The 13,143-nt window shown below is 40.5% G+C and overlaps 1 protein-coding gene across 1 annotated transcript; it reads right to left on the bottom strand.

Annotated features, from left to right (window-relative positions):
* Positions 1-2,175: 2,175 nt before the first annotated feature.
* LOC148724757 (uncharacterized) lies at positions 2,176-9,724 on the bottom strand. Its single transcript, XM_088729614.1, has 2 exons — positions 6,280-9,724; positions 2,176-5,670 (listed from the first exon to the last, which is right to left on the bottom strand). The coding sequence occupies exons 1-2, from the start codon at positions 9,708-9,710 to the stop codon at positions 5,613-5,615; spliced, it is 3,489 nt and encodes a 1,162-aa protein (XP_088585740.1). The 5' UTR covers positions 9,711-9,724; the 3' UTR covers positions 2,176-5,612.
* Positions 9,725-13,143: the final 3,419 nt, after the last annotated feature.

Raw genomic sequence — 13,143 nt, 5'->3', positions numbered from 1 at the left:
CACTGTGATTGGCCCCGAAACTCTCGCAAATCTGTCAACCAATCAGATACAAAAGTAAAAATATCGTCGATTTGGTCGCCCGCGTTTTCCCGCGCTTTTAGCGGTTTGGTCGGTTTTGCTTTGAAGTTTCTTAAAGTTATTTTCTTGCGACTACTTTGGTTTTGGTTTTACGACTCTCTCAATTGCTTTTAACATTGTTCTCTTTATTGTTACTATTACTATTATTACAACTATTTAAGTTGCGGTTCAGTATATGAACTTATGTCTTCAAAGTGTAGGTAACGTTTTGGCAAAATTGAGAAAACTGATTCATAATTCAGTTCATTTCTTACAAACAAACCACTGCCTTACTCACAACAAAATGATTGATGCTGCTTCCAACTTCCAACTTAAGAAGAAAATAAATTTGTTTTATTTACAATAAATTTTGATTTCTGGGGTCGCGTGAGGTTGACAACGATCCTTATGTTGTAGAACTGACAATTTACATGTACTCCTATTGTCTCCTTGCTATTCGGAATTACAAAATTGACTCTTTAACCACTAAGAGGGACTAGCATTTAATTTCTCCTCACAATTTCACAGCTGAATCACACATTAAGGTCAGAGAATAAAGGAAATGATAGATAACAAAGCTCTTGATTCGTATATGTGCACGATCCTTCGCAGTAAAGCACTATTTGAGCAATAGTGAAAATCAGACCCGAAAAAAAATTTCAGGCCTGTACGGGATTCGAACCACTGACCTCTGCGATACTAGGGCAGCGCTCTAGCAATTGAGCTCAATTTCAGGTCTGATTTTCACTATTGCTCAAATAGTGCTTTACTGCGAAGGATCGTGCACATATACGTTTCATAACCGCAGTTCATACATATGTTTCATATGTTTGTTGTTGTTTGAAAGCTCTTGATTGTTGACCAAATTCTCCTTGCCAGCTCGTTAGGAAATGTATGGAGAACAGTTTAGAGAATATGCATACTATCATGATGTGAGGGTGTAAAGGGTTAGCAGGGCTTCGTTCATCAGTTGTAGGTGCAATATTCCGCATCAGCAATTTTTATGCATTAATCATCTCGCGTGAAAGAAAATTTCAAAAAACACAGGTAGAAATCTATGAAAGGAAATTCATAGTAAGGAAAATGAAAACTCGAGACTCTTCGAACATAGAGGTAATGAATTACGAGTATCCTGTTGAATTTTTTTCTATTTGGAGTTTCACCAAAAAGGTTTTGACCTTTAAAACGCTTTCACTTTCTGGCTGGCGTTGTTCTCTGTAACTCGGAAGATGTAAACGAGCCGTGCGAGTTTGGAGTCGGACGATCTTTTTTCGGACGGGCTCACGACAGCTTTCGTTATGGTTTTCCTAAGGATTATCTGGGGAGGGGGGGCATATGGTTCATATAATTATGAATATTATGTCGGAAATTTGTCTTCTGTTTTGCTGTTACAACACATAATAACACGTGTCACGATTCGTTGTAACTCTGTGACCCCCCCCCCCCCCTTTGAAAAATCCTGGCTACGCCCCTGCCCTTGAATCAAATGTAAAGGTTAGGAGAATAATGGAAATGATCACCAATCTACTGTAAGAAACTCCTGATTGTCAAACAAATTCTCCTTGTGGTTACCATAGGAAATGTACTGAGATCAGTGTGGAGAATATAGATGTTAATACAGAGGTGTAAAGGGTAAGAAAAGGAGGGAGAGCGGTTTGAAATTTATTTATTTATTTATTTATTTAGAAGATTTGCCGACAGGTAGGGACACCGCAACAGCTTTCCGCCAATCACTGCGGGCTCAGTAACCCATCCAACCCACCCCAGGGGAGGACAACCATCACACAGTAATCTCGTGCGTGGGAAATTAACGTCTCCTACCCCTAAGCCTGCAGGAGACGGGACCTCCATTTATTCGTCCCTATCCGAGAAGACTAGAATATCTAACCGTTTCTTGATATTAGAGAAAGGCAGCATATTCTTCTCAATTATTTTAAGATATTGAGTGCTGATCTGGCCGGGGCTCGAACTCTCGACCTCCCGCACAACAGTTCAGCGCTCTATCCATTGAGCTAACCGAGAGGCGGTTGAAATTTCACTTTCATAAGCCGGGGCAAGAACAATGGAAATTCCTGAACAATCTCAGTTTATGCAGGCCGCACACGAACAACAAAGTAGTTAGGGCAAAACGTTTATTTCAAAGTTATTTTTCAGATCCAGAAACCGGAGACATTGAAAAAAATATACTTTAAACACGAAGGCGCGCTATATAAGGAAGTCTTCCCTGGGAAGACCTAGGCTCAGTTGTCACTAACCGTTGACGTGTGCGGGTCAAATTTAAATGCTGGTAGACGAACAAAAGGAGCTAATGAGATATCTATTGTTTACTTCCACCAGCATGGTGGGGTTCTGTTCTGGTGTACCGGTTCACATGGGAATTACCATTGTTCTTTCTTTGTTTAGGAGTCGTTGGTTAGCTGTTGTGTATTGTTTGGTATTTTGTATCGGCTCATGTGAACCGGTACACGAGGACAGAACCGCATGGTGGCATGAGGTAACGTGCGAACCACCTACTTCGGTCTCAAATTTACCGCCACAAATAAAGACAGTTTCCATTGGAGAATGGAAATACAAATCTCAAGAATTCTTGTATTGTGATGAAGACATAAAACAATTTCGAGGAATGCGCCCGCTGTTCAATGGTTTGGAGTAGCTGTAGCTCAAGCTGACTTGACTCTAAGAGTTCTACATTACGACGGTTGATTGACAAATGGTCCAGTGGGCCCTAAGGCTCCTTTTATAGCGCGCCTTCGTGTTTAAGCTCATCTTTAAATTTTCTAAAATCTTGACGAAATATCTGATCACAGGAGCTCCTACTGATTAGGAAAATGATATAAAAAAGCTTGGGAAACCTCTATTTCTCAAAGTGAGTAGACTACCAGTGGTCCCTCCTTTTCAGTAAAGTCCGTCGTGCGAGTAAAAAAAAACTCAGCGAAAAAAAGTTAATGTTAGCACGCAGCGGGAGATCGAAAGCTTTTTTCACTCGCGCAACAGACTTCGCCTAAAGTGGGGGCTGCTCTTAGCCTAAACGTAAGAAACCAATATCTTTATCTGCGATCCGTGGCCAAGATTCGTCTTTTTACAGTTCGAACACTTCGGTTTTGGTTTTATGACACTCTTGACATTGCTTTTGCAATAATATTATTATTATTACTATTATCATTACTCATATTACAACTATCTAAGTAGAGGTTCAAGAAATAAACCTATGTTTTCAAAGTGTGGGTAACATTTTGACAAAATTGATAAAAACTGATTGATAGTTCAAGATTCATAGTAAAAGTCAAAATCATCTCTACGAAGTATGTTTATAACTTAGAAATCCGGTTTCCATCACAGTATTGTTTAGACATCATTAATAATTGCCGTAAAATGAATTCCAAGAGACAAAAATACTACCAAATTTTTGGTTGTAAGACCTTATATCAGATGAAAAGACATAGGTCACAACAATCACATTCTCTGTAGCACCCACTCCCCAACAGGAGCAGCGTTTGTCTCGTGCAGTGATGACTTCAGAGCGAGGTTTTGGTACTGTGAGAGAGTTAAGAGAATTCCTCCACCGATTGCATTGAAAGAAATGGTTTAGAATCCGTGTACCTTACAACGATCTTCAATGGAAACGTCAAGCTACACTTGATACCTCAATTTCTCCTAAAATCTTCCAGAGATTCGCCCTTCTGGGTTCTTTACTTTTCATCATGATCATTAATTGGATAAACTATTTCGGCTCTGTTTAATCTGTGAGGCTTAAAGTCAAATCTATTGCCTTTTTTCGTTTTTATTTGTTTCATTTATGATCACTATCGGAGCAATTTTCATTGGAGTATCGAAAGTAAATCCGGAATTGCTTTGTTTTGCTTTACTTTCGCTCTCTGATTGGCTCAGAAAAACTCACACCAATCTCTTAACCAATCAGATACAAAAGTAAAACACATTCATGATTTGGTCGCCCGCGTTTTCCAGCGGTTGAAGCAGTGTGGTCGGTTTTGCTTTGAAGTCTCTTAAAGGTATTTCTAGTGACTACTTCGGTTTTGGTTTTACGACACTCCATCGCTTTTAAGATTGTTATCATTATTATCATAACTATTATTATAACTTGTTCAGTTGAGGTTCAATATACGAACTTATGCCTTCAAAGTGTGGCTAACATTTTTGCAAGTTCGAGAAAATTGATTCCGAATTCAGGTCGTACGATTGGAAGCCTAAATAATCACCTCGACGGAGTGTTTTTAACCTAGAAATCCGGTTTCCATCACAGCCATCGTCTAGATATCATTACCAACTGTAGTAGAATAAACTCCAAGAACAAAAAAAGGTAATAACGTTTTGGTTGGAAGACCTTATATCAGAAGAATAGACATAGACAACAACAACATCAGCTTGGGACTCTCTTCCAGCGGGTCTCAAAGCTGAGAAATAAATTTTAAGGATAATGATAATGTGATAGAACAATGTTCAGTCGAGTGTCGAAAGTAATCCTAGCTGGCTCTAGATCTGCTTTTGCCTTACTTCGCTTTGTGATTGGTCGATAAAGCTCTCGCCAATCTCTCAACCAATCAGGCGCTGAACTAAAAACAATTATGACTTAGTCGCCCGCTTTTTCCCGCGTTTTGGGATGATTGGTCGGTTTTTAATTTGAGTTCTCTCAAAGGTATTTTCCTTTCCTCTGGTTGGCCGTTGTGATTCTTTTCTTTCAGTTTTACAACACTCAATTCAAAAGCACTCTATCGCCAAAACCATTATTATTGTTATTATTATATTACAGTTTAGGTTCCAGAAATTAACAGGGTCCAGTTGTTCGAAGGCCGATTAGCACTAACCCAGCGTTAAATTTTAATGGAGGTTTCCCTATTTCATCATTCAAGAACCTTCCGGTGATAATTTTCCGTATTCTTTTTAGAGCATCCGATCATCAAATTGTAGACAAAAACAGTTGAACTGAACTTTCTTTTTAAGCTTTCAGATCTGAAATCAAATATCACGCTAACCCAGGGTTACCTTAAACTAGCTTTGAACATTCCGGCCCAGATCTCTTCGCCTGCGCCTCTCGCTCGTTCACTCCTTGAAGTGATTTACATATGAACTCTTCATAAAAAGGTATCAACACATTATGTATCTAATGGCAGTTCAGAATACACACCTATCAATCTAAGAGTGACTTCTTTTTTTTTTTTACGTACTACCGAGCTGGTTCTCCTTATCAATTTCAAGAGAAAATTATGGCAGCTAGAGGGTAAAATTTAGAATCATATCCTAAAAAAATAAAAAGGTTAATGATTTTTTGTAATCTAAAATTTAAAGAACAGTGCCATAATTTTCGCATCGTGGAAAATTTACTCAACATTTTCTATTTTTTGATTTTTCAATTATCTGTTCATTTTTGTTCCTCCTCGGCAAACATAATACAACTTTTGGGCGAATGACATCGCCTGCTGGACAGCTGGGCCGTGTTAAAAAAAAGCACCCACAAGAGCAGTGAAAAGTAAAAAGTTTTTGTGTAAAAAAATACCAGTTTTCCTTCCAGTAAACAGGATTGGAGGGAGAGTCAAGGATCAGTCGCTACTCTGTTTCTTCTCCCCGTCACTTTCGTCCTTCGTCAGTTCTTTTTGCCTAAAACAAAACTTTTGAGTTAAGAATAATGTGTAATACCTTTTTGTTTTTACGTTTACATAATCTCCCAGTCGTTGTCATTAGACTTGTTATAGACATAAAAGTTAGCTTCCTCACCATATTCACTGATTTATCGATTAATTTATTCATAATTTATTTATTATATTTTCGCTCAGATTGTGGTCATTGTCCTGTCAATCTTTACACCAATGGCATAATTGTAAACATCTTGCACACTTAAGAAACTACACTGAATCATAACCTGTTTTTGCTAAACCTTTCACTCCCAAGATCTGATTTTTAATTCTCCCTTCTAGTTGCTACACCTTTTCTTGTAAATTTGTGACGGGAATTTGGTGTTAGATAATGAACAACTTGTACCTGATAAGTGTTTGCTGGATAATGTACGGATATTATAGGGAGAAGTTACATGTTAATCACTTCTAGGATTTAAAGGGCCAAAAAAACCGTCTAACATGTGCCGTCATAAAATAAAACCTCATAGTTGCAGACGTTTTTCTAATGAAAGAAAAAGGAAGGCTCCTGTTTATTTTCACAAGCTCAAATGGGTTATGTCGATTACACAAAATTACTCAAAAACATGCTTACCTTATTTTTTTCAAGTCGAATGTCACGTTGTCTCCCATCAGTTCAAACGGAGCCCATTGGGCAGGTTCGGTGAAGCCGTTGCCTCTCAACCATTTAATGGCCTGGTGAAGAGATTCACTGGCACTTTCTCCAGCAGCCAGGTGTTTGTAGAAAACTTTCATGAGTAGCTCTGTTGCTTTGTCTTCTATGGCCCACGATGCCACCAACACTGAACGTGCACCACATCCTAGGAAAGCCCGAGCGATTCCAATGACTCCCTCTTGTTTAAACGTTCCACGCCCACTGTGACAACAGCTAAGTACGACCAGTTTAGCTCGCAGCTTCACCTTTGAAATGTCGGACATTGTCAAAAGGTAGTCTTCTTCTTGTGGAATAATTTTAGTGGTGCAATTGGGGGACAGGGCAATCTCCCCTCTCTCGGCATTACCATGGGCGGCAAGATGTATCAGGCTCACTGAATGAAGTGCGTGAAGTACCGCCTGCTTTGTTGCGTGCTCTCCTAACAAAGGCTGAACACCCAGGAGTCGGCCAACCATCTCCGCTTCCTTTCGTGCACCCAACAATGGTGTCAATTTCAGGGTACCTCCTTTATACTGCACTTCACCAGCCAAAGGATCACCCACTACCAGTGCACCAGACTGACTGTGATAGTCCCTCGGACATTCCTGAATGATGCCGAGAGTCGTCAGAGAAGGGACGATGCGGATTCTGTGGGTTTCTGAAAAATACTTTCCCACTGTCTCATCCCGCAAGGCAGCAAAAGGGACTCGGTACGAACACTTCTCAGGCACAATGATGACTTCAGGCTCTGTTAGGAAATCTTTGACAGGAGCGATAAGCTGGTCATAACACAGTTGAAGAATCATTTCGTTGCGTTTGAGTTCGTCTCCTTGCGAGGTTGCTCGGCTCTCTTCTTGAGGAGATATGACGATATCGTCACCCAAAGATCGATCCTCGCAGTTCTGGTCACTTGAAATGCCGAAACTGGAGGCACTTTCTTTAAAAATTTCCTCCACATCGCAAACGCATGCAGCCATAAGTGTGTCAATTTTTATTACGGGGCTCACTCGATAGTCAATGTCTCCATTTGCTTTTAAAACCCACAGACGAACATGCAGCTCACAATATGAAATGTACAAAACAGCGCAATTGCTCTCTTGATTCACAATGCTTTCGATCCTTGGCCGAGATGTTGAATCAGCTGAGATGTGGCTTTCAATTGGGAGTTTATCAGCCAATAATTCTGCGAGGCCTCTAGCGCGTCTTAGCTCCTCCACATTAAGAGAGTCTCGCACACTTCCGGTGGCACACAGCATGCGACTGAGCAACTCGTAGGGGGAATTACCGTGCTCTTCTAAGAGACATGTTTTAAATTCGTCGTTTTCTTTGAGAAAATTTCGCAACTTTTCATAAATTTCAATACTTTGACGTAGATACACCATTGCCTCCTCAAGCTTTGATTCCGATTTCTTTAACTGAGCGATTCCGAGAAGGCTGTAAAAGTCAGTCATATTGTCTCCAATTCCGCTGCTCATCAAGTGCGCTTTCTCAAAGTATTTTTCCGATTCGTAGTAATTGCCAAGCGATAGGGACACGTGCCCAAGGTCTAAATAGATTAGACCTTGTGGTTGTCTCTCGCCAGTATTGATGGTGATAGCAAGCGCTTTCTCGAGTAACTCTCTAGCTTTCTGGTAGTCATAAAACGATCTTAACAGAATTGCCAGGTTCCTGTAGCAGTACGCTTCCCTCTCTCTTTCGCCAATTTCTATACTGATGGCGAGTGCTTTGTCAAAATGTTCCTTAGCCTCCTTATGTTTACGAAGTGATTGAAACACAGCTCCAAGCTCCGCATACTCACTCCCTTCTCCTTTCCTGTTGCCAATTTCTGTTGCGATAGCAAGAGCTTTCTCGTGATATTCTTTAGCCTTCTGATACTCACCGAGTGATTGAAACATATTTCCAAGGTTCCCATACCGTGTCCCTTCTCCTTCTCTATCGCCAATTTCTGTTGCGATAGCAAGAGCTTTCTCGTAATATTCTTTAGCCTTCTGATATTCACCGAGTGATTTAAACACAGTTCCAAGGTTCCCATACAATGCCCCTTCTTCCCTATGGCCAATTTCTGTTAAGATAGCAAGAGCTTTCTCGTAATATTCTTTAGCCTTCTGATATTCACCGAGTGATCCAAACACAGTTCCAAGGCTCCCATACCATGTCCCTTCTCCTACTCTATCGCCAATTTCTGTTGCGATAGCAAGAGCTTTCTCGTGATATTCTTTAGCCTTCTGATATTCACCGAGTGATCGAAACACAGTTCCAAGGTTCCCATACCCTGCCCCTTCTCCTTCCCTATCGCCAATTTCTGTTGCGATAGCAAGAGCTTTCTCGTAATATTCTTTAGCCTTCTGATATTCACCGAGTGATCCAAACACAGTTCCAAGGTTCCCATATTGTCTCCCTTCTGCTTTCCTGTCGCCAATTTCTGTTGCGATAGCAAGAGCTTTCTCGTGATATTCTTTAGCCTTCTGATATTCACCGAGTGATCCAAACACAGTTCCAAGGTTCCCATACCCTGCCCCTTCTACTTCCCTATCGCCAATTTCTGTTGCGATAGCAAGAGCTTTCTCGTCATATTCTTTAGCCTTCTGATATTCACCGAGTGATCGAAACACAGTTCCAAGGTTCCCATACCGTTTCCCTTCTCCTTCCCTATCGCCAATTTCTGTTGCGATAGCAAGAGCTTTCTCGTAATATTCTTTAGCCTTCTGATATTCACCGAGTGATTGAAACACAGTTCCAAGGTTCCCATACCATGTCCCTTCTCCTTCCCTATGGCCAATTTCTGTTGCGATAGCAAGAGCTTTCTCGTAATATTCTTTAGCCTTCTGATATTCACCGAGTGATTGAAACACAGTTCCAAGGTTCCCATTACATGCCCCTTCCCCTTCCCTATGGCCAATTTCTGTTGCGATAGCAAGAGCTTTCTCGTGATATTCTTTAGCCTTCTGATATTTACCGAGTGATTCAAACAGGACTCCTAGCCTTCCATAAGTCACTGATTCTCCAATTCCGTCGCCAATTGATTTTGCGATGGCAAGTGCGCCTTGAAAAAGTTCCTTGGCTTCTGCAAGCCTACTTTGTCTTTTGTATTTGTCTCCCAGTTTAAGGATTGATTTTCTGGTATTGTGGAACATGGCGATAAGTTTGTTGGTGTATCGTACTGCGTTTGTGTAACCGGAGATTGCGTAGTACGCATTGAATATTACCTCAGAGACATCCAGGCCGTTCATATCAAAGCCTAGATTGTTGAGTAAGGCTAAACATTCATAACACAAATGAGCGGCTTGTATACCACGATCAGTGTTTAGAAGATATGTGGCAACATCTAATCCTATCCTGATCTTCTGTAGGATTTCACTCGTGTTAGTCATCACGTACTCCTTTTTGTTTGAACAAATACCTTCCTGAAATGGAAAAAAAATCAACAGGTTAAAATACAGAAAACTTAAATAACTAAATTATATGATGACTCTTGGTAGCTATCTCTCTGCAAAAGTTTAGACAGTGCTCACTTTCCACGAATGCTTGTTAGTGCGAGTGCAACATTACTTTTCTCTCTTCGTTTTTCCATAGCTAATAAATTGTGCATAAACAACACTGATTCTTGACAAATCGCGATGCAAAATTTACGAAAACATGTAACTTTTAGACCCAACCTATGGGGGGAGGGGTGCTTAGATCAATTTTTTCCGGTACGTGCTGTTCTTCCTCAGAACCGTTCTTAATCCCCCCTCTCATAGACAATTAATTTTCTGATCATCCATCGTTCCCCCCCCCGAAAAATGATATGATCTCCAAAATCCTCCATCTTCCTTTTGATGGCAAAACGATAAACAAACAATTTCAAATTGGTTCATATTAACACTGATTGCCCCCCCCCAGCTCCCCCCCATGCCTTTTGCTCATGTTTCATTTGCGCGCAATTCAGATAAACTGTGTCAAATGCATCTCGGATTTAAAACTTCGCTTTTGGATTCATTGAGTTGAGTATTTGATATACGTCACTGAAAATTTTTGTATTATTTTTCGATCACGACATGCGCTTATTTTGGGCAGACAGCGAAACCTGTTAAATTTTTCTTTTATTTTCTGACAGAATAAAAACGTGAATTCTTTCAAGAAAAGTGAAAGTAATGGGCGGAAGCCATAGAACTATAAAGGTCGGCACACACGAGGGGACTAGTCCGTGCGACTAGTCCGTGCGACTAGTCCGTGCGACTAGTCCGTGCGACTAGTCCGTGCGACTAGTCCGTGCGACTAGTCCGTGCGACTAGTCCGTGCGACTAGTCCGTGCGACTAGTCCGTGCGACTAGTCCGTGCGACTAGTCCGTGCGACTAGTCCGTGCGACTAGTCCGTGCGACTAGTCCGTGCGACTAGTCCGTGCGACTAGTCCGTGCGACTAGTCCGTGCGACTAGTCCGTGCGACTAGTCCGTGCGACTAGTCCGTGCGACTAGTCCCGGAAACAAGTCTTTGAAGGGTTTACACGAGGGGACCGGTAGCAGGGACTAGTCCCTTAAGGCGTCCACACGGGGGCACTCAATTGCACAAGAACATAGGAAAATTAAGAGGCAAAAGATGTTTCTTAGTCTGGAGCGTTACGCGAAAACAATTAAAATTTGGTAACTTTTCATTGTAGCACTATTAAACATCAACGCAAACGAACTACACTTATTCAGTCGGATTATTCATGCTTTTACGTGTTCCGTTTTTTTATTATTATTATTATTTTTAACAGACACAGAGTCAAATAGGGTAAAAATTCCATCAAAACGGCTCCAAGACATCTGTATATGTTTACAAAAGTAGAAATAGTTTTTTATTCTTCAGTTGTAGAAATCTAGAAGTCAGGGAAAATTCATAGAAACTGCAATGTTTACAAATACCGGAAGTCACGCATCCTACTGACCCGTGATTGGCTTATTTACCGTTTAGTCGCAGGGACTGGTCGCACAAACAGTTCACACGAAGGGAAAAACATTTGTTTCATGCGACAAGTCCCTGCGACTGGTCGCACGAATTCAAACCAGGGACCAAATTTTGGTCCCTGCGACCACAGAAATGTGTAGTTCACACGAAGGGACTAGTCGCATGAAACTGGTCGCTGGGACTAGTCGCAGGGACTAGTCCCCTCGTATGTGCCGACCTTAAGAGAAAGACGGCTCACCTTTATAAACAAACTCGTGTCTCGTTCAGTTTCCTGGTCGTTTAATTAGTGAAACCAGAAGTTGGAAACTGAAAGAAAAACGTATCCTGTCAATACTGAATGCAAATAAATATGTGTTCTTGTCCAAGGGTGAGGGGAAGAAGGCTAGATATTCGCCGAGTTCTTTTTCCCCTATGGTTGGTCATCGGTTCATTAAGAACGCCAAAGAAGCTATTATCCAGCGGCTTCTTGACCCTACAGGCTTGGCTGATAAAGGATTCGTTGCATAACCAAAACATTTCACTTTAATAAGATCTAGGAATGATTTGTTTATTTCAAGAACTGGGAAAGAAAGCCAACTGTGTTTGTAGCACATGATAAACCTACGAGGGCCGTTTATTTATTTCTCTTTTTACTATGACTGTCTTCTACCGCTTTTGCGATTCCTTTGCCGACAAAGATTATGGACTTAGTAAGGCTGCTCAATGCAAATTATACTTGCTCAAGAACAAGCAAGTTAATTGCGAGTGGGAAAAATGGTTCCATCTCGCCCGTTCAGTCAGCCATCAGAGCTAACATTTCGCTTCATATTACCCACGTGTTAGCTATATATCAACTAGTGTTATCACAAAATAAGGATATGATTGATCGGTAAATAAAGAATTGTTTAAATATCACCGCTTCACTCTATTCTTGTAAAATCCCAAAAAAATATTGGAACACGTGCTGGATACATAATAACATTGTACTCTTAAAATTTGATTTACCTTGTGTCTCATTCGACCCTCCAACTTTTTGAGTTGATTTACAAATAGCTTATCCTTTTCAATATCAAAACATTATCATGCCAACAAAATACACAACCGATCAGCGGTAAGAATGCCATCTTGATCCGACATCAAATTCTCTACACTTTTTTAAAGGAAATGTATATGATCGAGAAGAGAGGATTGCTAGTCAGATTTTGGAAGTGAAGGTTTAAGGGCTGCAAAAACTATTTTATTTTGCCTACAAATCTATGTTCGCGTCAGGCTTTACAACCGAAAATCTTCCTCAATTTCTGGGTTGTTTAGATATCTTGCATTCCTATCGAACTTTCACTCATTTTAAAAAAGTTTCCATACACATTATTTTTGATTGTATAGAAAAAGAAAATAGTTTTTTGTTTTATACAGTTTAGTTATTGGTCTGTTTGTTTTTTTTATATATATATAAATTTAGCTATTTTAAATCTTAAAAAAACACACCGTTGAACTCAGCACGTGGCACGTGCTGAGTTTGATGCGTTGTTCGTGTGACTTCAGAAATCAAAAGCAAGAAATTGAAATCAAAGCCTGTAAAAAAACGATGACGGCAAATAGCAAGAGTCACAAGGGTGAAGAACAAAATGTTAAGGTGGCTGAACACAGTTTTCGCGCGCGCTTTTGCTGATGCAATTCAGCGCGCGCGCAAGGATTGCAAAAAACTAACATGCCGTCAATAGAGCGGTCGTCTTATTTACTCAACACGTATCCGCACTATCTGTGCTATTTTTCTCTATAGTTGGCGCAGTGTATTGAGAGCTTTAATCTTTTATTACAAAGACATGTTAGAAAAGTTAACAGTGCAAAGAACCCAGCAATTCTCAGCTTTTTCGTCGTTACCGAGAGAACCCGGTTA

Source organism: Stylophora pistillata, chromosome 8 (assembly GCF_964205215.1).
Source record: "Stylophora pistillata chromosome 8, jaStyPist1.2, whole genome shotgun sequence".
Taxonomy (NCBI): domain Eukaryota; kingdom Metazoa; phylum Cnidaria; class Anthozoa; order Scleractinia; family Pocilloporidae; genus Stylophora; species Stylophora pistillata.
The sequence above is the reverse complement of the archived record's forward strand: the minus strand, read 5'-3'. Positions and strand labels throughout refer to the sequence as shown.